Source organism: Zonotrichia albicollis, chromosome 1 (assembly GCF_047830755.1).
Source record: "Zonotrichia albicollis isolate bZonAlb1 chromosome 1, bZonAlb1.hap1, whole genome shotgun sequence".
In the NCBI taxonomy this organism is placed as follows: domain Eukaryota; kingdom Metazoa; phylum Chordata; class Aves; order Passeriformes; family Passerellidae; genus Zonotrichia; species Zonotrichia albicollis.
The window spans coordinates 26,260,933-26,283,836 of record NC_133819.1 but is presented as its reverse complement, the minus strand read 5'-3'; the positions used below and the strand labels follow the sequence as shown (position 1 = coordinate 26,283,836).

General features: G+C 45.0%; 1 protein-coding gene across 3 annotated transcripts in view; it reads right to left on the bottom strand.

Annotated features, from left to right (window-relative positions):
* NXPH1 (neurexophilin 1) overlaps positions 1–22,509 on the bottom strand; it is a 140,099-nt gene extending 117,590 nt beyond the window's left edge. The window contains exons 1-2 of one of the 3 annotated variants that reach the window (XM_074536577.1): positions 21,554–22,509; positions 20,436–20,597 (exon numbers count right to left, since the gene is read on the bottom strand). In XM_074536577.1, coding sequence (XP_074392678.1) covers positions 20,436–20,489 — 54 coding nt within the window. In that variant the 5' untranslated portion in view covers positions 20,490–20,597; positions 21,554–22,509. Of the gene's footprint in view, positions 1–20,435; positions 20,598–21,116; positions 21,271–21,299 lie in introns of those variants that run through there. The other 2 variants (XM_074536567.1, XM_074536572.1) reach the window with 2 other exon arrangements.
* Positions 22,510–22,904: the final 395 nt, after the last annotated feature.

Here is a 22,904-nt window from a genome sequence, read left to right as displayed (position 1 = left end):
GTGACAACCAGCAACATGACCAGTGAGGGAATGGCTGAAGTTGTGTCAGGAGAGGTTTAGGCTGGATATTACAAAAGGGGTTTTCACCCAGAGGATGGTTGGGCACTGGAACCCCCAAGGAAGTGGTCACAGCATGAAGCCTGACAGAGTTCAAGAAGCATCCAGACCATGCTCTTGGGCATGTGGGGTGACTCTTGGGAATGGTCCTGTGCAGGGCAAGAGTTGGACTCGATGATCCTTGTGGATCCCTTCCAACCCAGCATATTCTGTGATTCTGTGATATGCCTCTATTCAGCAGGGGATGGAAGCAAATATTTATATATGTGAAGAGTCTCACTGCAACCCGTGTTACATATTCATAGTTTAAAATATGTTTTGTTCTTTCACTTGACCGGCATTAACAGAGTTTCCATATCAGAAAAAAAGTGACATCAAGTAATTCCCCTTTCCTTTCCCTTTTCAGTAGTGAAAAATTTACTAACACTAAAACTCTGTCTGGATTTATTTGCAACAACACAATGGACAAGTGCAAATATCCTTTGGCTTATCTGCTATTATCTTCAAAATAACATAGAAAGCACATAAGTAATGTGTAAAAACTTGCAAGGAGCTCAGTCCAGCTATTCACCTTAGGTCAAACACAGCAAAACATTTTGGCTTCTAAAGATTGTTGCACAGCTCTGCTAATACCAAGAAAAGAGATTGTTTACCATTCTTCTGCAAGGCCTCTTTCATTGACAATGAGCTATGAATAGATTTCTGAGGTATTGGATTTGTTTGGTGCTTTTAAATCCTTTTCTGAATCATATTTCTCTCCTCACATCCTTTTATTACAGATGAGTTAGTTGCAAAAGTACATAATATCCCAAAACATCAATCTGAGATGGCATAATGAGAGCAGGATTCATGGGGTGTATTTTTGATTTTTTTTTTAATCAATTACTGACAAATCAATACATTTTATACTATTTCTCCCCCCCAGTTTTATTATTTCATAAGCTCTGCAACTTCAATTAAAGATTAAATGTGTTGAGTTATCATACCATTAATTGTTCTGAACTGGTGAATTGTTCCTGGTTATATATGAGTGTCCTTGTTTATGACAAACAGGACGATTGCCTCCCGCAGAGGCGCTGTTGCTGTAGTGTGATGTCCCACTGAGCACCCAGCATTACTGCTGCCAGGAGTGTGTGTGCTTAGTGTGACTTGCAGGGAACTGCTTTGCACCTCCAACTTCTCCACCAGTGTCCTCATGGTTAGTCAGACAAGTGATGGAGCTGTTTGGAGATGAGCATCTAAAACTAGCCCGAGATAGGTAGCACCTTCCACTCCTCTGCACTGATTTAGCTTTGTTGGGAGGTTCCTTGGTCTGCTTTTTGTTTTTTGCGGGTGGGGGGTGGGAGGAGTTGAAGTCTTTCTTTGTAGGTGGTTTTGGATATTTTAAAAAGCTCTGAAATCTTTTTTGTGGAAAACTTTGTTGAACCTGTCTAGAGGGTAGTGCAGAAAAATGTCCAGTTATTTCACTGATGGGCTTTAGATCAGACTACACCCAGAAAATACTATAGGCAAATATTATACTTTTCTTCACACATTTGCTGCTTTTTATAATATATTGAGAGTACATTTCATAACCCCTAGGGCTCTCTCCTGCTAGTACTTTTCCTCAAAAAAGATGGCATAAAAAGGTAAAAGGAAAAATAAATCAACATAAAACCCTCAAGCTTTACTTCTCCAAAACATGTAGTAATCTTGGTTATAGTCAGCTTATATTCTTAGATCTCATTGAGTTTAACAGGAGACTTCTTTTAAACACATCCATTCTGAAAAATATTCCCTCTTGGTTAATAAACTAAAGAACCATTTCCTTTAGACTCCCAGGCTTGCTTTTACTTCAAGCTGAGTTTTGCTGTGAATATTACAAACACACACTGACCTCATATAGCTTTAGCCTGGAAATTTAGCCTAGAAATACCTTTGTAAGCAAAGGTTAAGTAAAGTAGGCAACAGGAGGAAGAACAAGGCAATTTCTGGAGGATAAATCTTTACTCCTGTGCCTCGGTCATAATGTTCATCTTGTTCATTTATGCTGAGGGTCAGGATAGAATTCAACAATGTGTCTGTTTGGACAAACACAGAGATTTTCTTTGCTAGCATGTGAGTAATTTCCAAGATGAAGACAATTACACTTGTGCATGGCTACCCACCCATGCTAACAGTTCACCTAAGAGGAGGGTGCTCTTTCTTTGCTCAGACACTCTGATTTCCTAGCTGAGCTGCATATGTTCAGAACTAGGGATAGTTCCTGCTCCTGTAGCTCAAGGACAGCCTAGCCAAGTTCCTAAGCTGTCTGCATCTGGCTATGCAGTTATAAAAGCCCCAAGTATGTTCACTACAATAACTCTTTACAGACATCTACTTCATGAAAATTACTTAGTTCCCCAGTACCAGCCATTGGGACAACTCCTTCTGTTCCAAACAAAATAATCTATAAATAATCTATAATCTATAATCTATAAATCCCACCACAGAAAACCAAGAATATATTTGTAAAAATTTAATCCACAGTATCTTTGCTTAATACGGCAAGTAATATCTTTTTAGAGATCCATGGATATCTAGGGGGAGTCTGGGAAGCGTCTTCCATCAAATTCTGTTGCTGTAAAGTGTTTGTAGAGTCTAATAGTGGTTAGTTTTTACTGGGTCCTTTCAAATCAGTTGAGATAATCTCATGGTAGTGTATTCAGTGTGTTCCACAGGATACAGAAACGAAGTTATGGAGATAATCTCATGGTAGTGTATTCAGTGTGTTCCACAGGATACAGAAACGAAGTTATGGCCAAATCAGTTCATTTAATCTAGTGTCCTGATCCTACCTATGGCCGATATCAGGTATTTCTAATGAAGCTCTAAATAATGCAGCATATAAATATTTAAGAAAAATATATTGCTCACATTCTGGGAAAAAAAGCCTACTGTTTCTCCTGAGCAAATGCAGAATAAGCTCCATGTAGGAAAGTCTTATGGCAGCATTAAGCATTTAAGGGTTTGTTTCTGTTTCAAAGCTTAACAGTTTACACAGTTTCAGTACAACTAGCCAAGAGAGGAAGCAACAACAGAAGGTGTGTGCAGTCACATATGGCCAGATCAGGGCAACCATCCGGACTTAATACCGGCTGAAGCTCTGGCCAAGAAATGTTCCAGATATCCAGAGAGAAGTCTGTGGGCACTTGGGCAGTCTGCACTGTGGCAAACAAACTTCACACTTATCCTAGACCTTGCGTTGTCAAAATTAGAAAAATTCTATTTCATTAAAACTGTGGTTTTATCCATCCCTACCTCTAAACAGCATGCACAGTAGCTTTTACTTGTTTTCAATTTCAGAAGAATGCAGTTTATGCCAAGCCTGCCACAAAGATGATCTGAGAGAATTGTGTGAGATAAGCACATAAAAGTTTAAAGTAAATCTATCAAAGAGCCCTTGAACTCCTTTGCTAGTCATTCCTACTATCTTTTATAATATTCAGTCTTGTTACAAGACTGCAATACAAGATGTCCTGGCACTCTAAAATCTTCTCATTTGATACACAGACATTCTGTAAATAAATCTGCAATGAAGTCCTTAAGGGTTTATTTCTTACTTTTTAGCAGCTAGGCATAAAATGTTGGGCTACAAAGTGCTTACAAATTAGATCACTGGAAGGGAATGGAATGCACTGTTATCTACTGAACCAATGATGGGTCAAATGGCACTTTGAATTCTTGTGGTGAATATGACTGCGACCTTCACATAGCCCATTGACAGAAAGCAATTTTATTTACATTTTTAAATCCACATAAAGGTGAAAGATGTACCACTACAAAATGAAACATTAAATTTTTTGTCACAAGGCATAACTGAGATCCCCCAAGGGCACATATAGTCTGAAATGAAGCAAGACTTTCTTAATCCTGCTACCAGTATGTTTCACCCAGACCTTGTAGTACTGGTGATCTATTTTTCTTTGCAAGTCAAAAAATCTCCTAATTTTAAGATGAAGAAATAAGAAATAATGAGAGACTGTTTCTTTGTCCCTTAACTGTTCTGCACAAACAGACCATTAATTATGTTTGAGCTACTATAACAAGCTAGTTTCATCTGTACAGATAAAAAGATCTACCCATAAAGAGATGGCAGCTTGAAAAAGCCTTATTCAAAATGAAATATATCACATCCTCTGGGGCCAACAGCACTATAATGTCTATACTTCTAGAACAGAGTCTTTAGGAAATAATTAAAGCTGTGTATAATTGGATACAATCTGCGTGTTAAAACACTTATAGAACAGCATATTTTTTGTATGTATACCAAGTGTGCCTGTCACTTTCAATTTTTTTAAATGTATATTTTAAAATCTATCCACTATACCACAGTATTCCCTGTGCATTTTCTAGGAACCACATGATGAAAAAGTTACTACTAAAATTCTTGTTTGTAAGCACCACAGAGTGATAGTGTTATAAAGAAATTATAAATATCAACAATAACTGCATTTTTCTAACCATTCTGTTTAACCATGGAGCTACTCCAAAGTATAATATTTGAAAAAGGGCAACAGTTATTCACACAGTAACACCATATTGCAAAGTACTGTCACACAGAGCACCTAGGAGGATACATATGTTTATAAACTATAGATGGTTCTGTTAGCAATGGCTGTGATTAAGGCTGCCTGAAACTTCATGGAATAAGACACTTTTTTTCAGTTGCTTGTAAGTTTGTTGAACTCCTTGCTACTTGGAGCAAAATTTTTCCCTGCAAGGTATCTACCTGACTATTTATACAGTCTTTGTGGAAAGATTAACACAAAATCTTATAGAACAAGTCTACAGGAAAATATCCCTGGCTTTGGAAAATAAACCAAAACCAGTTTTTCTTTGAGAAGTCCTAATACTGCATTTCTGGAGAAGGAAAAGCCTTTAAAATGTGTCAGGCATATAATTGTTATGATTCCTAGAATGCCCATTCAAAGACAGGGTATTTTGCTGGGTGTTTTCAATATCAAGCCTTAACTACTTCCCAGAATCAGCTCAGTTTCTACAACTAAAAATCATTAGTATTCTTTATATGTTTTAACACTCAGAATTACCTATACATGTTTCAGCTCTGGAAAACAGTTTGCTTTCTTCAGCCCAGAGAATTGGTTGCACCAAGCAAGAACACCCCTTCAGTCCTTGCTCTATATATTCTAGACCAACAAAATAAGATGCTGGAGCCAAGTTCTCCTATTCTTTCCTGACAGTTCCTGCAGGTGCACTGAGAATGAAAAAGCAGATAGACGTGAAGAGAGCTTGCAATCCAGTAATTCAATACAGGTTTTTATGCAAGGATGATAGATAAAAATCATCAAACAAAGGAAATTATAAGCTTAAAAATCATGGATGGGGAGTGAGGGTAGTGGTCTGCAAATTGGTAACTTTTTGCAAGCTAACATATGCATCCATAGTTAACCATGGGTATTGCTCTTCAGGGAAAAAAAATAAAGCTTTCAGGATCTTGGGCACATAAACAGCTTTCTAGAAGCAATTAGTTACTAATTAGTTACTATGCTATGACAGACTGACAGGGTTTCTTAAAATGTAAGATGAGAACTGGACTTGTATGGAGCTGTGAAGATAATGGAGATTCAGCAAGCAGATGAAGTTCAGAACTGCCTATGCTTACTGTTAGCAAACTTGGAAGACCCTTCAGGCTTTATCCAGAAGGTGCCTATAATTACTACAGTGAAAGCCTTACTCTTTTTATCCAAGGGACCTGTTAAATTTCATAACCTGGAATTAGCTGCCCACATATTTCTGTTGGGAAATGTTTCCTGAAAGCAGCACTCATAAAAGCTATTAACTGTCCAAACTGAACAACCAGAGACAAAAAGGAATTCACTTAAACACTTTCTGACATTTCTGAAGCACAAATGCTCCTAGAATTATGTACCTTAGTTTGCTGTTGCTAGTATGCCCAATGAATAGAATTGGCAAGGCAGCATATCTTCAACTTTCCAGTTCAAGAATTTCTTACACATGATAATAAAGCTTTTTTTCTGATATAGAGCTTTCACAATCTCAAGTGCTTCCATTATGGGTGAACTCAAATACATAAGGCCAAAGAGTGAGACAGAGACTTAATTACACAAATGTCTCAGAATCTACCTACAATGAGATCCTGTTTCAGATTAAAGCAGTCCCTGACTGTATTAAACCAAGCAGAATAAAATGAACAAGAAAATCAAGAAAATTCCACTAAGACTATTCCACCAGGCAGTGGTTAAAGCAATTACCTCTATTTGTAAGGTTTGGATCCACATTTTCTGAAGGAGTAAAGAAACTCAATCTCTTAAATCCCTAACAGAAGCTTCAGACACTGGGCCGATGAGAAAAATATGAACAAGCGACAGAGAAAATGAGAGTGGAAAAGTCCTGTGACCCTATTAAATTTTTGTAAGTCTAGGATGTTACACACCCAACTAGAACTGCTTCCTGATGGTCAGCATTCCCTTTTTGGGTTTTGGAATTTTTGAACCTTGAGCCTTGAACCAAGCCTGTGACTGAACTCAGAGTTTCAGGTTTGTGGGTAACATTGACTCAGACACCAACAATGCAAGATGTAAACAATTCTTAAGTAGTCAAGAATGAAATAGAGGTCTAGGCTCAGAGGTGGAGACAGATTCTTGTAAAAACAGACATCAAAGCTAAGCAATCAGGACAGGATGAATCTTTATTCAGATTCTGGGGTTTTTGAGATTTTATTTTGATTTCTAAGAAGGAATTTGTCAAATTTGCCTTTTGATTACAGTACCTATTTCTGTGCAACTACAGTGATTCATTCATATTTTAGAACAAACAGTATTCCATTAAAGACTAACCTCCTGTTTCTTCAGGGAGAGGTAATAATATGCATTTCCTACCATTCCCAATGAGTCTTCTTGCAAAAGTAGAGGACACTTTCTTGCTGATATTTCTGCTAAGAATTCTCTGCCTAAGCAGTGATACATTTAGCATCCTTAAGTAACTTGAAATTACTTTCACTGTCAAAGAGAAGTATCTCAATTTAAAAAAATAGTTGAGACCATTTTCTGTCAGGCTATCTTTATGACAGCTTTTGTTTCCTAAAACATACTCAGAAGGCATTGGAAACTAGGATAAATTCATCAATGTAATTTCAGTTGTGTAGATTTTCCATCCCCACTGGGCATATTTATTGGAATCTTACTGTAGCTGGTCACATTATTAATAGCAAACAATTTATTTGATTCATTTACCCTATACTTCTGTTCATTAAAAAGCTTCTCCCACTTTGATTTCTGCTTCTTTTATTCATAAGCATTCAGTGAATGTTTCCAGCATATTTTAGTCTGGAAAGCTAAATTATTTGTTTGGAAACTCTTTGCTTCATGTAATCACAATGATTATTTCTTTGCTGGACTTGAAATCTTCAGTTAGTATTGTCTTTGTTCACCTAACTGACTTTGCCACTGTAAGTGCAGTATCAGGAACACTTCTGACATGAATAGTGAATATCTAGTATCACATTTGAAGCACTGACTTCCCAAGGGATACACAATCCATAGGAAAACAACCTTTCTCTAAACATTCATCAGACAAAACAAGGGGTAAGTTGAAAACATGTTTAAACAGGGGTATGTTGAAAAATGAATAAAAAACCATGACAATACAGAAAATTGAAATCTTTAGAGGAGCAAGAACCTTTATAGATGGATCCTCACACTATTATCCCAACTCACATCAAGCCACTCCCTTGTTGTCCAGTGATATAATTTTCCAACACAGAATGATCCTTCATTCATTCCAATCACCAATTGATCAGCTCCAGCTAAATCAAGGCCAAAAAGGGCAGATAGGAGTTGTAAACATTCTATGAAATGAGAATTTTAGCATGTATGAGCAATGAGTTTGCTGGTTTTATAAATGTTATTAGCATAAATCCACTGGAACTAGTTTCTTCTAAACACGCTGAAGACAGAATTGCTCCAAACATCTCTACAGTCTTTGAAAACCTAACAAAAAAACAGGTCACAAAATTCAACCATGCAAGGTGGACCTTGCTCAAAGAGGACTAAATTAAATAGACTCATGTTAGGCTCCATCTAATTTCTCTGTTATTACACCAAGCTGAGGTGAAAAAAATCTCCCACAGAATCTCCCTAGAACCACCACTTTCCCCACAAAGTAACTGTTCTTGATGAATACAAAAGCATATATACCTCTCATTACCTGAAATGTTTTACCAGTCAAGAGGCTAAAACCTTTCCATCGGCAATGGAAATGTAGGTACAAATTTAGAGAGTGTAAAACACCTGAGCAAAATTGAGTCAGGGACCAGCCCAGGGAGATGAATTTAGCCTGAATCAAGAAGCTAACGAAGTCACAGCTCCACCTGTTGAGCTAAAGCAAATCATCCACCTGGAGCAGCTGGCAGCACAGGTTTGTTCTTGTGCCAGACGTAGACGACTAACACTGTGCTGCTTGGATAAAGTAAAATATCAGAGTTTAGGGACAATCCATGCAGTCATTACTGCAGGTGAAGGAGTACTGCAGGCATGGAGCCATTCTGCCAGGGAACAAAAGGACTGGGATCTACGGGAAGGGTCTCGTGGCTGGCCAAAGACAGGATGACATTCTTCTGGGTAAATTTACTAAAGAATAAAACAATGACAGAAACAATGCTAGAAATAAAAGTGTATAGAGCCTGCTCAGCTCTTTTTTACTTCACAGAAGACTAAGTTGTTCAGAGCAGAGGCTATGAATACCACATACCCATACATACATATTCTTTCACAGTCATCAGAAATGTTCACTACTTCTTTCCTGTGTGAACTATCACTAGCCAGTTCTCACAAAGAAAATCAAGCTAAAATGGAATGAAATATCCCAGCCATCTTATAAAAATGGAAATATTTATCAAGCTAAAGACCCCATTTTACAGCCAAAGAAATCAATGGTGAAGTTCTTCTGAGCTGAGTAGTTCTGAATCAACATGCAAGTTTCTTGCAGAAGAATAAATAAAGCTACATTTTTTTGCTTTACACGGTCATTGTTCCAGTACATTTTTCATCTGAAAGAAAAAAAAATAAAAATAATCTGCACTGGTCTGCAAAACATGTACATCAATTGTGCAGTTAGACTTCAACTTTAGACCTCAAATATAGTTCTGCAAAATGGCCAGACATGGCTTTCTGAGACATGTCACCATTTGCATCTCCTTTTAGTTCTAGACAGTAGTAAGGGTGCTTTCTGAATGCTTCAAAAACATATTTACAGGAAGGAAAAAAGACACATTAATTGTCTATTTGAAAATCCTAACTTTAGTTTAATTTCATAGATAAATATATTTTTGTAGACTATTTCTTCAAAAGCTGGAGCAGTAGTCAGAATGAGTCATAAATCATGACTCAAAAATTAAAATTAATCCAAAAATACTTATCTCATAATTATAGGAATTTTTTTCTCATTAATTGTTATCCAATAATAATAAAGACAATGTTTTTAGGATAAGGGATAGTATCAAGTGCGCTACTTGGTAATAGAAAAATATTGTAATAGATCCTAAGTAGTCTAGAGGTAAATTCAGCAGATTCTTGGCAAAAAAAAACTACTCTGATATTTTTGAAGACATGGATGTGTTATCTTTTCCTCCATAGAAGAAGTTTTATATCCCAAAAAAAGAAATGCAAAAACCATACTGCATTCACTTTCTCCTAGCTCAGTAAAGCACTGAAGCATATGAGACAAGTGTTCTGACTTCAGTTGAGATTGTGTTTTGCTTCTAAAAAGTAGTTGCAAGCTATTGGCCTTCACTCTGAAGTGTCTGCTACAACACTGCAATTTCAGAATATCCTAAAAATTGTGGAGAACAACAGCACCTCCTCTAACGTACTTAGTCATACATTTCCATATTCATTTGAGTTGTGTTAGACTGGAAGACTGAACCATATAATTACAATCTGCTAATCCATACAATAACTTTTCCAAGACTCACAGTCTGCTCTAGCTAGCAAATATTCATCACATTTAACAGATAACAACAATCTATATTCCAATACATTTGTAATCCTGTGGGATGGTACCTTACAGCAATGACTTGTGCTGGCACAGAGAGCAGGGCTGCTCACAGAGGAAGGAGACACACAACAAGAGGTCCCACTGAGTCAGCACAGACAGAAGCTAAAGAGATAGATGATGATTCACAAGTACCACAGTCTTGTCAAGGACCAGATAATATCATTTTTTTAACCACTCTGAGTGACCACTCCCAGATATGATTCCACTGAAGGTATCCATGCACTTCCCTCTGCTTGCAACACGTACTACACTGCCACCTGCTACAAGCAAGTCAGCTAAGCAAATGTGATGGTTTGTGAAAGCAGAGAGAAGAGAAAAGCAGGAATATAAAATGTGGACATTGTCAAGTAATATCCATTGCAGATGAAGGCAGCAGGATGGAGCCCATCTTTTTAAATGGTGAAGGTTTTCATATACTATTTATTATGCACATCTTTTATGTCACATTTCTGTAGTCTTTCTTATCTTCCCCATCCTTAAAGATCTGTTCACTCAGCAATAGTCCTCTACAGAGCTACAGTATTATTGCTATATTTTACCTATCAATATTTCTTACAAAATCTCCTCAAGGTGCAAAGCATTCCCCACATAAACATTAAGAATAATCTCTATATAATACAGAGTAGTTGCAGTAAGTGACAGCAGAAATTAGTCTAAATTAGAGTCAAATTGCAAACTAACATTCTGATTTTAAGCACACCAATATTTTACAATACTGCTATTGACAGTGCAATAAGCATGAGGACACAGTTTTAACATTATTCCTACTTTAAGTCTATCTCTTCTTTTGCAAGACTTCAAATGCTATGCATGAGAATGTAAATATAAAAAGCAGTCCATTAATTTTATATAAGCGGTTTTATGTACCTGAAGGCCTATGACAACATTTCTTGACAAAACAGCCTAGCAGAAGGATTATTTTTCTAAAGTTCAATCAAGAATAGCTTATAAAAATGACTGCTCAGATAAATATTATGGTACAGGTGGTCTGAACTACCCATAATAGAAATTCCATTAGCTAAAATCTTTTAAGAGCTGCCAATTACACTTTCAATTTGAAGTGGTATCTGAATAGTGACAAGAAATTCCCAGAAACAGAAATGGTCTCCTTAATCTTCAACATAAACAGAATCTGTCCCCCTCACACAAGTAAACAAACCATTGATTTACCTGGAATCCTCTCTTGTATTACACTGCAGGATCAGGGCATAGGATCTGCAGCAGGGGAGTCTTTGTTTATCCACAGTGTTCTCAATACATGGGCAGAATGTTTCTCGTTTTCTATTTTTACTTTTACCCAGTAGCTCACATGCACCTCTAAAACAAGTGCAGGAAATATTGTGCCAGCTGAAAGTTAACTCACACATAATGCAAGGCTGACATAGGGCAGGGGAAGGGGAAAGAGGATCATAAAACACTGGTCACTAATCACTGGTAATCCTACTCCTGTTATTTCAAAGCATGTTCCAACTAGGAAGGTAAGAAGCATCTTTTAATTTTCAGCTGAGGATACTGTACTGATTAGATGTAAGTGACTCTCTACTTTTCTTTCTAAATATATATATATAATTCTAATGCCTCATATATTATTGTAATATTAATAAGTAATTTATACATATATATGTATATGTATGTATATATACGTATATTGTATCTATTATAATTTAATTACATGTCTTTCCAAGAACCAAGGTTATTAGATCGCTTCTTTCCTGCTATTATTTTGGCTCTGCTTCCAAAACAAGTCTGCTGCACAGCTATCACTAAATTTTAAGTAAATATGCAAAGAAATAACATAGACATATTTGACTTATCAGTTTTCAAAAGCCCAGCAAAATAAGAGCATTCACAAGTACTCTTGTGCACACAATAACCAGGTTACCCAGACAAAGAAACAACCAGACTCTTTGTTCTTTTGTTTTTTGTGTCAAGTCTGGGTTAGAATATGAAATATGAGGAAAAGAGGGCACTAATGTCATAATCATTTGGTAGGCCTAATTTCTCTCCCTTCAACAGCCTGCATATCTGGAAAGAGCAGATCATCTCTGCATGCACTGGTCAATCTGCCATCAAAGTGATCAAACAGATTAACAGCAGAGGTGATAACCCAGAGGACACTGGCAAAACTAACTTATGAATGGACAGGACAGAGACCAACTAGTGGACAACAATTTTTTGAGCAGATACAGGGGGTAAGGAAGAAAATATTGCTAAATCTCTCCTCGGAGAGGAAAAGACAAGGCAGCGGGAGAGATGATACAGTGTGCAAGGCAGATGAACGTCCCTGAGACATTTGTCACTGGCTGGATGGTGAGACATTGACATTAATGAGGGTGGCATTTGGAAGATAAAAGCAGTATCTCTGCAGCAGACAATGTAGTTGTGAGACACCACGCACAGGGATATGGTGTAATCAAAAGGGACTGGAGAATGTTCACATCCAGCAAAAGCATCACAATCACTACTGGTATTCATGGGAGAATATGGATCAGGAATAAATGGCTTATGGTTTTGTCTGGAAGGCTGGTGGAGATTGTGGGTTATTTTACCTCTCAGCCCAGTCAATTCCCATCACATTCCTTTATTGAAGGACTCTTCATCAGTCATTCACTTACACCTGCCTTGCCAAAAGTCACTGTTTCATTGACAAGTGCTTTTCAGGCAGTAGAGCTCTAGAGGATAGCTCTGTTGATAGTAAGTGGGATTTACAGGGGTGGAGGCAGTTGCCTGTGATTATCTCCTTGTGAAAGCAAGTGGAGGGCTGGGAGATACCCTGAGCACTGTCTGCCAGGACACAGGCAATCAATTGAAGGGAGCAAGATCTGGCTGCCCCTCACAGGTGCCTCAGAGTGCCACTACCCCGAAAAATGACATCAACTGTGTCTGAGAGACACTCCTGCCCCGACCCATAGGATTAAAAAAGTCATTGTTAATTAATAACTCCCTGTTCTCATGTCTCAGTGTCAGCCATGTCTCAGACCTCATTTTTTACTCCAATGCTTTTGCAAATCTCTGGTCTCTCTCCAAGAGGAGAGGATGCCATGGTCCTGGAATAGAATGAGACAAACCTGAGCATCTCAGAACAGCTTTCCTATCCCCAGATTCATTCTACCACCCCTGCTCCATCGCGTACTCATGTATTGTCCTTATGACCAGCTTTTCCTCAGAAAACTAAGCTACCATTTCACGACTGAGTGAAAGACAGTCGGCAGTAGCAGTAAACAAATACATCGACCTACTGGTCCACCCGGCCCCTCCTTCCTTCAGGAAAACTGGCACAGAGCGCCAAGCCCCAACTCCACAGCGTGTTGAGAACGAGGTCTAAGCAGCAGCAGCCCAAAACCTTGAGTAGCCCGGGACGGGGCGCCTGTGAGAGAGCAGCGGGCGGCGCGGGCCGGGGCCGGGCGCTGTCCGTGGTGCTGCCCGGCCCGGGCTCTGTCCAGGGTGCTGATCGTCCCGGGCTGCCTCCAGGCCGGGGCTCTCTCCAGGGCACTCCCCCATCCCGGGCTCTCTCCAGGGTTCCGCCCCATCCCGGGCTCTCTCCAGGGTTCCGCCCTACCCCGGGCTCTCTCCAGGGCGCTGCCCCATCCCGGGCTCTCTCCTGGACGCTGCCCCGTCCCGGGCTCTCTCCAGGCGCTGCCGCACGGCGCTGCCGGCCCGGCCGAGGGGGCAGCGCCAGCCCCAGCCCGGCGCCGAGCGGGACACTTCAGGGCCAGCCCTCTCTCGGCCCCATTGCCAGAGCCTGCTCCCTCTCCCCGCAGCGCCTGCACTCGCCGTCCGCGGCTCGAAACACTCAGCATCTCCGACAGAGGGGAGGAAAACACATTTTTAAAAAATAAACAAATAAATAAATAAATAGATAACAGGTAGACTAATCATACTCTGAAGAAAGTTTCAGACACGGATCCGGCAACGAATGGGAAATAGGAAGCCAGACTAACCCGATATGTGCTAAGGACAAGCTCTTTCTGCTTCCTCGTTAATGCTTCATGCAAGGAGTGCAGCCCCACATGTGAATGTAACCATGTCCCTGTCCTACTGCAGAGTTTTGAAAGCCTCACTATTGTATTCCTTCAATACCGTCTCTCTGCTTTGATACAAAAAATTGAAAGAGTATGGCAAAGCAATAGAAGAAATCTGACTGAATCAATCACAATCAAGCCCAGCAAGACGGATTACGGGAAAAGAAGCTGTATTCTTGAGTAACGACCGGCGTCACCGTAGTTAAACTAGAGCAGAAAAGCCTCTCGAAAAGTCAATTCTTATGTAGATGAGGTGACAAGAGAGATTTTCTCTCCCTTCGAGGGCTCGCTGAATTCCTAATTTGCCCTTAGAAGCCCTAGAGGAATGAGGAAGAAAGAATGGGAATTCTGGGATTGCTAGTCGCAACAAATATTACCGTGATCTGGATTGTTGCCTAGAAATGCACTGAAAATTAGGGGACCCAATGCCGTTGTCTCAGCCGAGCTATTTGTCTTGACCTTCGGCTTTGTCCATCCAGGCTGAACAAACTTCCTGCAACGAGCATCGCCCCCGCTGCCTGCCAGCCACACAACTTTGATCTCTCTGGGTCACAGAAAGGGAAAGAGGATGAGAGGCAGTTTCCCCTCTGAAAAAGGGCACTCGCAGAAGTTTATACAACAGCCAGAAAAACGTAGTGTTAAACAATAAACTGGGAAATGTGCTGTCCTGTTAAACAGAGAGTAGTTTGCACAGCACTGAGAACCCGCCAATATATATCATATCAATAAAAAGGAGCTCTTCGAAAGCTTGCATAGTAATTGAGATTGGAGATCTTTTTTGATATGGGTTGGCATTTCCTCATATCAATCTGACAGAGCCAACTCAGGAAATTGCTGGTAATATTCATCTAGGGAGCACTTTCATTAAACGTAATTCATTCGACTTTCACAATAAATTGAGTGACATCCTTACAGCAGAACCTTTTTATCCTTGATGAAGTGCTTGCCAGCCTTTGGTTTTCCACTTTATTGTCACATTCCTTAAAGCAGAATCGTCAACATGTCAATCTGCTGCATGAAAAAATGCTAAAGCTGTATTTACAAAGCACCCAGGAGGTGGTTTAATGCTGACTTACAAGAAGAGCGAGCTGGGTGTTAAACTATCTGCTAAATCACATTAAAACTTCACCCAAATCCAGTCGGGAGAACAGAAGCCAATCCTAGGGAGGCTAGGATGGCTCACACATTCATTTTCTCCAAGTGCTGGCTATTCCGAGCGATTGGTTTCTTAACCTGCTTCACCGCACTTTCCAAGACGATTAGGAAATGGGTTTTTGTTAATTAAAATGGCGGTTTAGAGATGCAGGGAAATATTAAAGAGGTTAAAATGGACACCTCTAGGTACCGTACCGACTTGGAAGATTTGGTTAGTCGAAGACAGGCAGGGATGTTGGATTACATTCAGGTCCCTCCCCAGAAGGTGAAATCTATTCCACATTGCTTTCTCCAACTATATACTGAATTAAAATAGTGTTTACTAAGCATCAGAAAAAAAGAAAGTTCAGTGCAGGAAAACCCCTTCTAAAACTAGCACAGGTCTCTGGTGGTTAGGAAGCAGGGAAGGAAGCCTGGAAAAGAATACACTATCCTCAGCTTGAAAAAAAAAAAAATCTAGAGCGCAGATAAGTTTGTTTCACCTACGCGAGGTCGGGGTCCCGTTGTTATTCCCTTGTCTTACCTTCCAAAAGGGTAATTTTTCCCTTTACACCACCGGTACAGCGTCTCTCAAACACGTTTAGAAAGAGAGAGCAGGAGCTTCTCAAGGCTACGTAAACTCCCCCGCACAAAAAGCCACTTCTGTCCCTGCTCGCCAAGCGCTCTCCCCCGCCCTCCCTGCCTTCGACGTCAATTTGAAAATTAAAAGAAATCGCTTATTTGGGGGAAAAAAGCAATACCCGAATGCATTCACCACCAAATGCCTCTGAGAAAATACTGTGGGTGGTGATTACGATAGGACAATGCCTCCTGTCTCTTTTGTTTTCTGCCTATAGAGGTGTGGGTTTGTTTGTTGGGCTTTTTTTTTCTTCCGTGACAAAGTAGGACACAATCAGCAACAATCTTTAAAAAGAAGGAAGAAAAAAAACCAACTTATCTTCGCCGGCACGTGATATTTCCTCACGTTCACCACAGCTTTCATTAACCGGGGTGAAATGACCGCAAACAGTGCGACACGCAGCGAAATTAAATGTACACAAACTCCGGAGCCGCTAACCCCCTGTTTACCCCCTCAGCAAATACTGTGTGCCATCTCTGAGGACAATTTCAAACCCCTGTTATTCACAACAGTTTTGCAGGGAAGCTGCTCTCAGCTGTCAGAAGGCCTCCAAGCTACAGTGACGGTGTGAAACAGACCCTAAAATCCCAGCCCGGCGCGGGGGGTAGGTTTGCAGGCTGTTTCCAAAGCCCCTCTGCCAAAGCCATCGCCGTGTTTAACAAGGTGCCCCGTGAGCCCCGCAGTTCCGCTCCTCTGGCAAAGCGCCGCGCAGGAAAGCTCCCCCCGCGGGAGGAACAGCCTTCACCGCGGGGTGCAAAGCCACCCCTCCTCCTGCTCTGGCGCTGCTCAAGTTCTGCACAGAGTTCAGCACTCAGCTACCCGGCTCCGGTGCGGATCCTAATTAAAGCCACCGGTGAATAAACACTTTGCTGGAAGAAGACGACAAGCCGGGCGGGGGATGAAGAGGGGGAGGGATCCTTACCCTAGCAGCATGCCACGCAAAATTCCGACTGATTTTAGTTCCGTACCCGCTGCTCCGGTGTAGGAGCACCTAAGTAATGAGCCGGGGTGATCCCGGCAAAAGAGGTGCATGTACGCACTCCGTGCTTGTGCGGTGCGGCACGGTGTCGTCCCCAGGGCGGGTGGGAGTCGAGCCTGTGACCGTGGCGGGGGTGCAATCCCGCCGTGAGCCAGCCCTTCGGCGCCCGGGGCTGCACAGAGCCCGGGAGCGCCAGGACGGGACGGGACGGGCCCGGACGAGCGCCCGTCGCCGCCGGGAGCTCCGGGCACAGCCCGCCGGGCCCCGCCGCACGGAGCCGCTCCGCAGCTGCCGGCACGAACAAGACCTGCCTCCTCCTTCGAGGGTCTGCTTGACCTGTCCCTCCGAGAAATAATACTCGAGATCCTTGCCGTCCTTCCTAACAGCCCGCGCGGTCTGTAGCCACTTCTACAGCTTGCTGCTTCCACACACAAAAAAATATAAGGAAGAAATGAAAAGAAACAGGCTGGCCTTTTATTGTCCTGTGGTGTCGGACTGGAAGTTCACAGGCAACTAGGCAGTAGTACAACGAGAAGGTTTCCCTTAAAGGAATGGTGTAAAATCCCAGCGTCCTTATAAACAGAACTCAATTCTAAGAGAGTCTGCAATCTCCAGATGTTATTTTGGTTTTTTTCTTTATTCTTTACGTTCTTCCTCACTGACGATTTTGAGCTCAGCACTGTTAGTTAAGGAAACATCATCCATTAGAATCAGACTAAGATGCTTTTGAAAGAACAGCAGTGATGTGGAGTGTCGTGGTAAATGAGACCTAGTGTAGATGTTTGAATACTTTCTGCAGCTTTCTAAAAGTAGAGAAAGAAAACAACTGCATGACTTTAAAGGTTAACTCCTAATTCTGACAAATAAGTACTAAGTTACACATTTAGGCCAAAGGAAATGCACTACTATTGCAAATCAAATATAATATTTTCAATGAACTGCACAGCTCAAAACAAGGAGAAAATGCACCTTGCAATGCACAGCTAGTGTTCTTTTAATAAACATAATAAGGTGAACCATCTCTACCCCAGCAAAATTCCTACTCATTCAGATCGGCCACGATCTCTATAAATTTCAGGCAATAAGGCTGAATAGCATATGGCCCTATTAAAAGGGGCAGAAAACCTGAAGCACTGTTTTTTTTTTTTTTTCCTTAAGATTTCTTACAAAGAGGTTTAACAGAGGAGGGGGAAAAATAATTAAAAAAAAAAAAAAAGAAAGAAAAAGAGCAGCGGTTTGCTGAGTGAAGAGAAATTACAAGGCAGACAGTGTCTGTAAATGAGTGACTTCAAGGCAGCCCAGCCTCACTGCAGCTGTTCACTCTCCATGAACACCTCCCAATTCAGGTGAAGGGGAAACAGGCTATTTTCCCTCTCACCTATATTATTAACCTCTCTCAAAAAGGTTTTTTTTACCAAACTCGATAGGAAGCTGTTTGTGCTGCCATTTCATTTACCCTTCCTAACAGTTTGAGCATTGAAAATTTAATTCCTAATTGAAACTGCTTTTGTCCATGCGGAGCGACGTGCACATATGGATAGGCACAACAAAGTGCTGCACCTTGCTGCTTTGTGGCGCCGCATTAAAGCTTTAATCAAAACTTCATGCTTCGGTGCTAATAAACAGTTTGTTACCATGTGATGGCCTAATGCAAACTTTCAGAGTCACTCCTGAAATATAGAGAATAGGGGGAGATTGGCATAAACGTGGAAGAATCGAGTTAGAAAGAAGAATTGTGCTAGGGAAATCCTTTGGATCCTCCCCGAGCATTTTGGCAGAAGACACAAACCAGCTGAAGGGCGCACTCCCTCCCCCCAGCTCGCCTTTTATTCCCGATTTTTTTTTCTGTGTCATATTTCGCATTGTTTCGAGGGAAACTTGAAAATCGTCTCCTTCACTCTGCAATGCCAAGTCCTCGGGAAAAAAAAAAAGTATTCAGGTAATGAAGTCTGTAACTAAACGGTAATTGAATCAGCATAATTTGCACACTGAATGGTTTTCAAATGCTCCCAGTTTACAATTAAAGGAGAATTAATGCGCTTGTTGTTCAGACTGCAGCGCATTAGAATAAATCCAGCACTGTTGTTGTAATGAGTCGAGAGCAGTTTAACTGCCAGCAAACACATTTAAAATTTAACACGACGTATCGATCTCGCTCCGGCTTTTTGATGGATTATTTGCCACGCGCTTTTCTCCCCATTTCCCCCCACCCTTCCACCCCCACCCCAGCTATAAAATTCGCAGGGAGGAGAGACGCCCGCGCCAGACGTGGCACCGCCCGCCGAGGGCAGGACCCCTCATGAGGGAGCCACGTCGGGCGGGCACGGGAAGGGCCGGGAGGCGCCGGACTGGGCCGGGATGGTCCTGGATTGGGCTGGGATTTGGGCCGGGATTTGGGACTGGATTTGGGCCGGGATTGGGCCGGGATTTGGGACTGGATTGGGCCGAGCAGGGCCGGGCGCGCGGGCGCTGCGCGGGCCCGGTTGGAGCGCGCGCGGCCCCGCCTGCCTCCCCCCCACCCCGCCCGCGCCCCATTGGCTGCCCCGCGCGGGGCCGCGCGCGCTGCCCCGCAGCGCCCCCGGGCGGCGCGGCCGCCACAGCGCAGGGAGCGGCGGCACGGGCAGCGCCCGCATCCCGGGAACCGGAGCTGGAGCCGGAGCTCGAGAGCCGGAGCCCTAGCCGGAGCCAGAGTGGGAGCCCGAAAGCGGGATCCGCAGCCCGGGGTCGAGAGCCAGAGCCCGAGAGCCGGGCTGTCGCCGTCACCACCCCCAGCACGGCTACCGGTGTGCTTCTCTCGGCAGCGCTCCTGGAAAAAGGTCTTTTCCCTCCCCCGTAGCCACGGGGATGAGCTGCCGCCAAGCGTTTGCCTGCTTAACGCATCACAAGAGAGAGAGGACTGCAAAAGGGCAGTCTGCCTAGGTTTTGTTCCTTGCAATCGTAGCGGGAATAAAGTGTGTGTGTGAGTGTGTGTGTGTGAGTGAAAGGAGATAACGCCTGTGTTTACTCGTGTTCCCGCGGTAATCTTAAAGATTTGCTACGAAAAGTCAATGACACTTCTCGCGGAAAATACTAGCTGTGCTCGCCGCCGAGTGCCCGCCCGCCTGTGCCGCACCGCCCGTAGTGGCACACGGCGGGGTTCCCTTCCGGAGGGGCTCCCACCCTCGGCAGGGAGCGGAGGGCACGAAGTTGCCTCCATCCCGCAGCCTGGCCGGGCGCCCCCGCGGCGGTGCTCTGGTGCCCGCGTAGACATCCAGGGACCGATCCGGGAGGCAGCACCGGGGGACGCGGCCCAGGAGACCCCGACCCTGGTCCGGCCCGGCGGAGCACCCAGTCTCCGCGGAGCAGTTACAGGTCCTCCCACCTCGCCGAGATTTCCCGGCCGGGACCCGCACCGCCCCGCACCATCCCGGCCCCGGGAGGACTGGGCAGGGCTGGCTGCGGCGTGCAAGTAGTTGCCGTGAGTTTGCTCGTTCTCCGCCAGGCTGGCGCCCTGCTCCCCGACGAGCATCCCCATGCCCGGCCCGTGAGAGGGGCCGGGGACACTCACCAGGTAGAGAGTGGGCTGCAGCAGAAGGACCGCGTACCAGTACACAGCCTGCATCCTCGCCGCTCAAACTTCCCCCGCGCTGCTTTCGCTGCCTCTTTGTTCCTTCCAGAACATAGATCCACCTGACATCCACTTTACAGAACAAACAGAGCTCTCACCAGCCTAGACAAAAACGAAATTATAGATCCCATGACCAAAAGACAAGGTTAGGCTCAGCACAAGGGGGGAACAGAGGTGTATAGGGAAAGGAGGGGCGCGGGGGGGCGGCGGCGGGAGAGAAGGAGGAGATGGGGTGTGTGAATAGGGGTGGGCGAAACAAAAAACGATTAAAAATCGAGTTAATCCATCGTCAGAGCAAAGTGATCGCACGGTCCGAGGTGGCGGCAGACCGCCTACAGGCAGCGCTCCCCGGCGCTCAGTCCTTTCCCTGGGCGGGAGAGCCCCGTGGTGTGGGCTGGGACGGCCCGGGGGTGCCACTGCCAGCCCTGCCTGTCTGTGTGCCCGGCGGGGACCGGGCGGCAGCCGCCCGCCCGTAGGCTGCGGAGCCCCGGCAGCGAGCTAGGGAGCGACGCGGGGAGAAGGCGGCAGCGGACGCTGGGGTCGTGGCTCCGGATGCTTGTGGGCGCTTAAAGCCGAGGCAGAGAGCTTCGCCTTCGGGACGCCCGAGCAGGATCTGCTTACCCCTGCAAGCGCCCACCTCCCTCTGCCGCTCCTAAAGGCGCGCCGTGTCCTGCCCCGGGCCGGGACCGCGCCCCGGGGCGCCCCGACGGGCGAGCACCCCCATCCCCGGCCCCAGCCCTTCTCCGCCCCCGCGGCCCGCGGACTGCCCCGCCGCCGCGGGGGGGCCGCGCTGGGGATACGTACGGCGTGCGGGATCCGACGGCGGACGGGGCTCCGCGGGACGCTCCATGGGCGAGCCTAGAGGGGCCGAGAGCTGCGGCGCAGCCCGCCGCCCCTGCGCATCTCCTTGGCCGCGCTCCGAGCCGAGGGGTCCCGCGGCCGCTGTGCATCCAGCGCAGGCAATGTCAGGGCGGCGGGGCGGCTGGCAGGCTCTCCCCCCCTTGCCTCCCCTTCTCCACACACGGCCGCGCTCTGGATCCGCCGAGCAGGACACTTACGGCAGGAGGGAGCTGCCCGGGCTGCCCGCTCGCCTTCGGCTGGGGGCGCGGGCAGGAGCGGCGGCACCGGCGCTCCGGGGAGTCCAGAGCGATTTGTCTCTATTAAAAATGACTTATTGGCGAGTGAGCGGCGAGCGCCTGCTATTTAACTTCAGATAAAATCTATCTGCAAAGACCTTGGCCGATCATCTTAAAATAAAGCGCTGGAGCCGAGCACTGTCCGAGGCTCACTGCTTGGGGAAAGAGAAAGAGCAGCGGAGGGGGGAGGACGGGGGGGCTTGCCAGGCGAGGGGGGAAGGGAGGAGGGAGGAAGGGGAGTTTAGCGGCGTCCCATCCTCTCCGCTGAACGGGGTGATGAATTAGAGCCCTCCCCGGGCGGCGCGATCTGCCTTGCGCTGCCCGCCCTGCCCACCCTGCCCGCGCTGCTGCTGCCCTGTCCCTCTGCCTGCCGTGTGTCCTGCCCTGTCCCTCTGCCTGCCCTGTTCCTCTACCTGCCCTGTCCCTGCTGCCTGCCGTGTGTCCTGCCCTGTCCCTCTGCCTGCCCTGTCCCTCTGCCTGCCGTGTGTCCTGCTCTGTCCCTCTGTCTGCCCTGTCCCTCTGCCTGCCCTGAACCTGCTGCCTGCCCTAGCCGCCCTGCTGCCTGCCTCTGCCCGGGAGCGGCGCTGCCCTCCCTGCCCTCCCTGCTGCCCGCTCTGCTGCCTGGGCACAGCCCTTTCCCTCTCTGCCCTCCCGCGGGAGCCGGCTGTCCGCCTTAAAGGAGCACGGCAAAGCATCTTCTTCCTCTTTCTTCCCTCTCATTTTAGTTTTTCCGCCTCCCTCTGCGGTGTCCCGTGCACCGACAGCGCTGCTCCGCCTGGAAGTCAGCGGGCGCCCGCCAGCCAGGCACGGAGGTGGCAGGATCGCGGAGCCCAGATGGGTGACGGCTGAGGGAACCAGGCTCCACGATGGAAGGGTGGCTTCTCCCGCACCAGCAGGAACCTGTAGCTGGTCAGCCCGTCGGAGTGAGGCTGGAAAGCTCACCCCTGTCGGGTGCTGTGGCTTATCCTGCCAGCTGTCATACAAATGGAAAGGTCTCACCGACCTGTTTTTGCTTCTACTTTGCAAAGAATTCTATGGATGTTTTTCATACACCCTCCCATCCCCTAAACAGTATCATTACTAGCGTGACATTGGGACAGGGTGAATGGGAGGATACCAGCAGCACAGAGCAGCCTTACCAGATGCCCAAGCTCAATAGCAAACCTCAGATTTATCACTTCCCAAAGCCAAGGCAAGAAGCATGCCAGTACACTGTACAGAGAGGGAAATGGTAAGGAAAAGGAAGACTTCAGTTGTCCTGTCAAATCTTCTC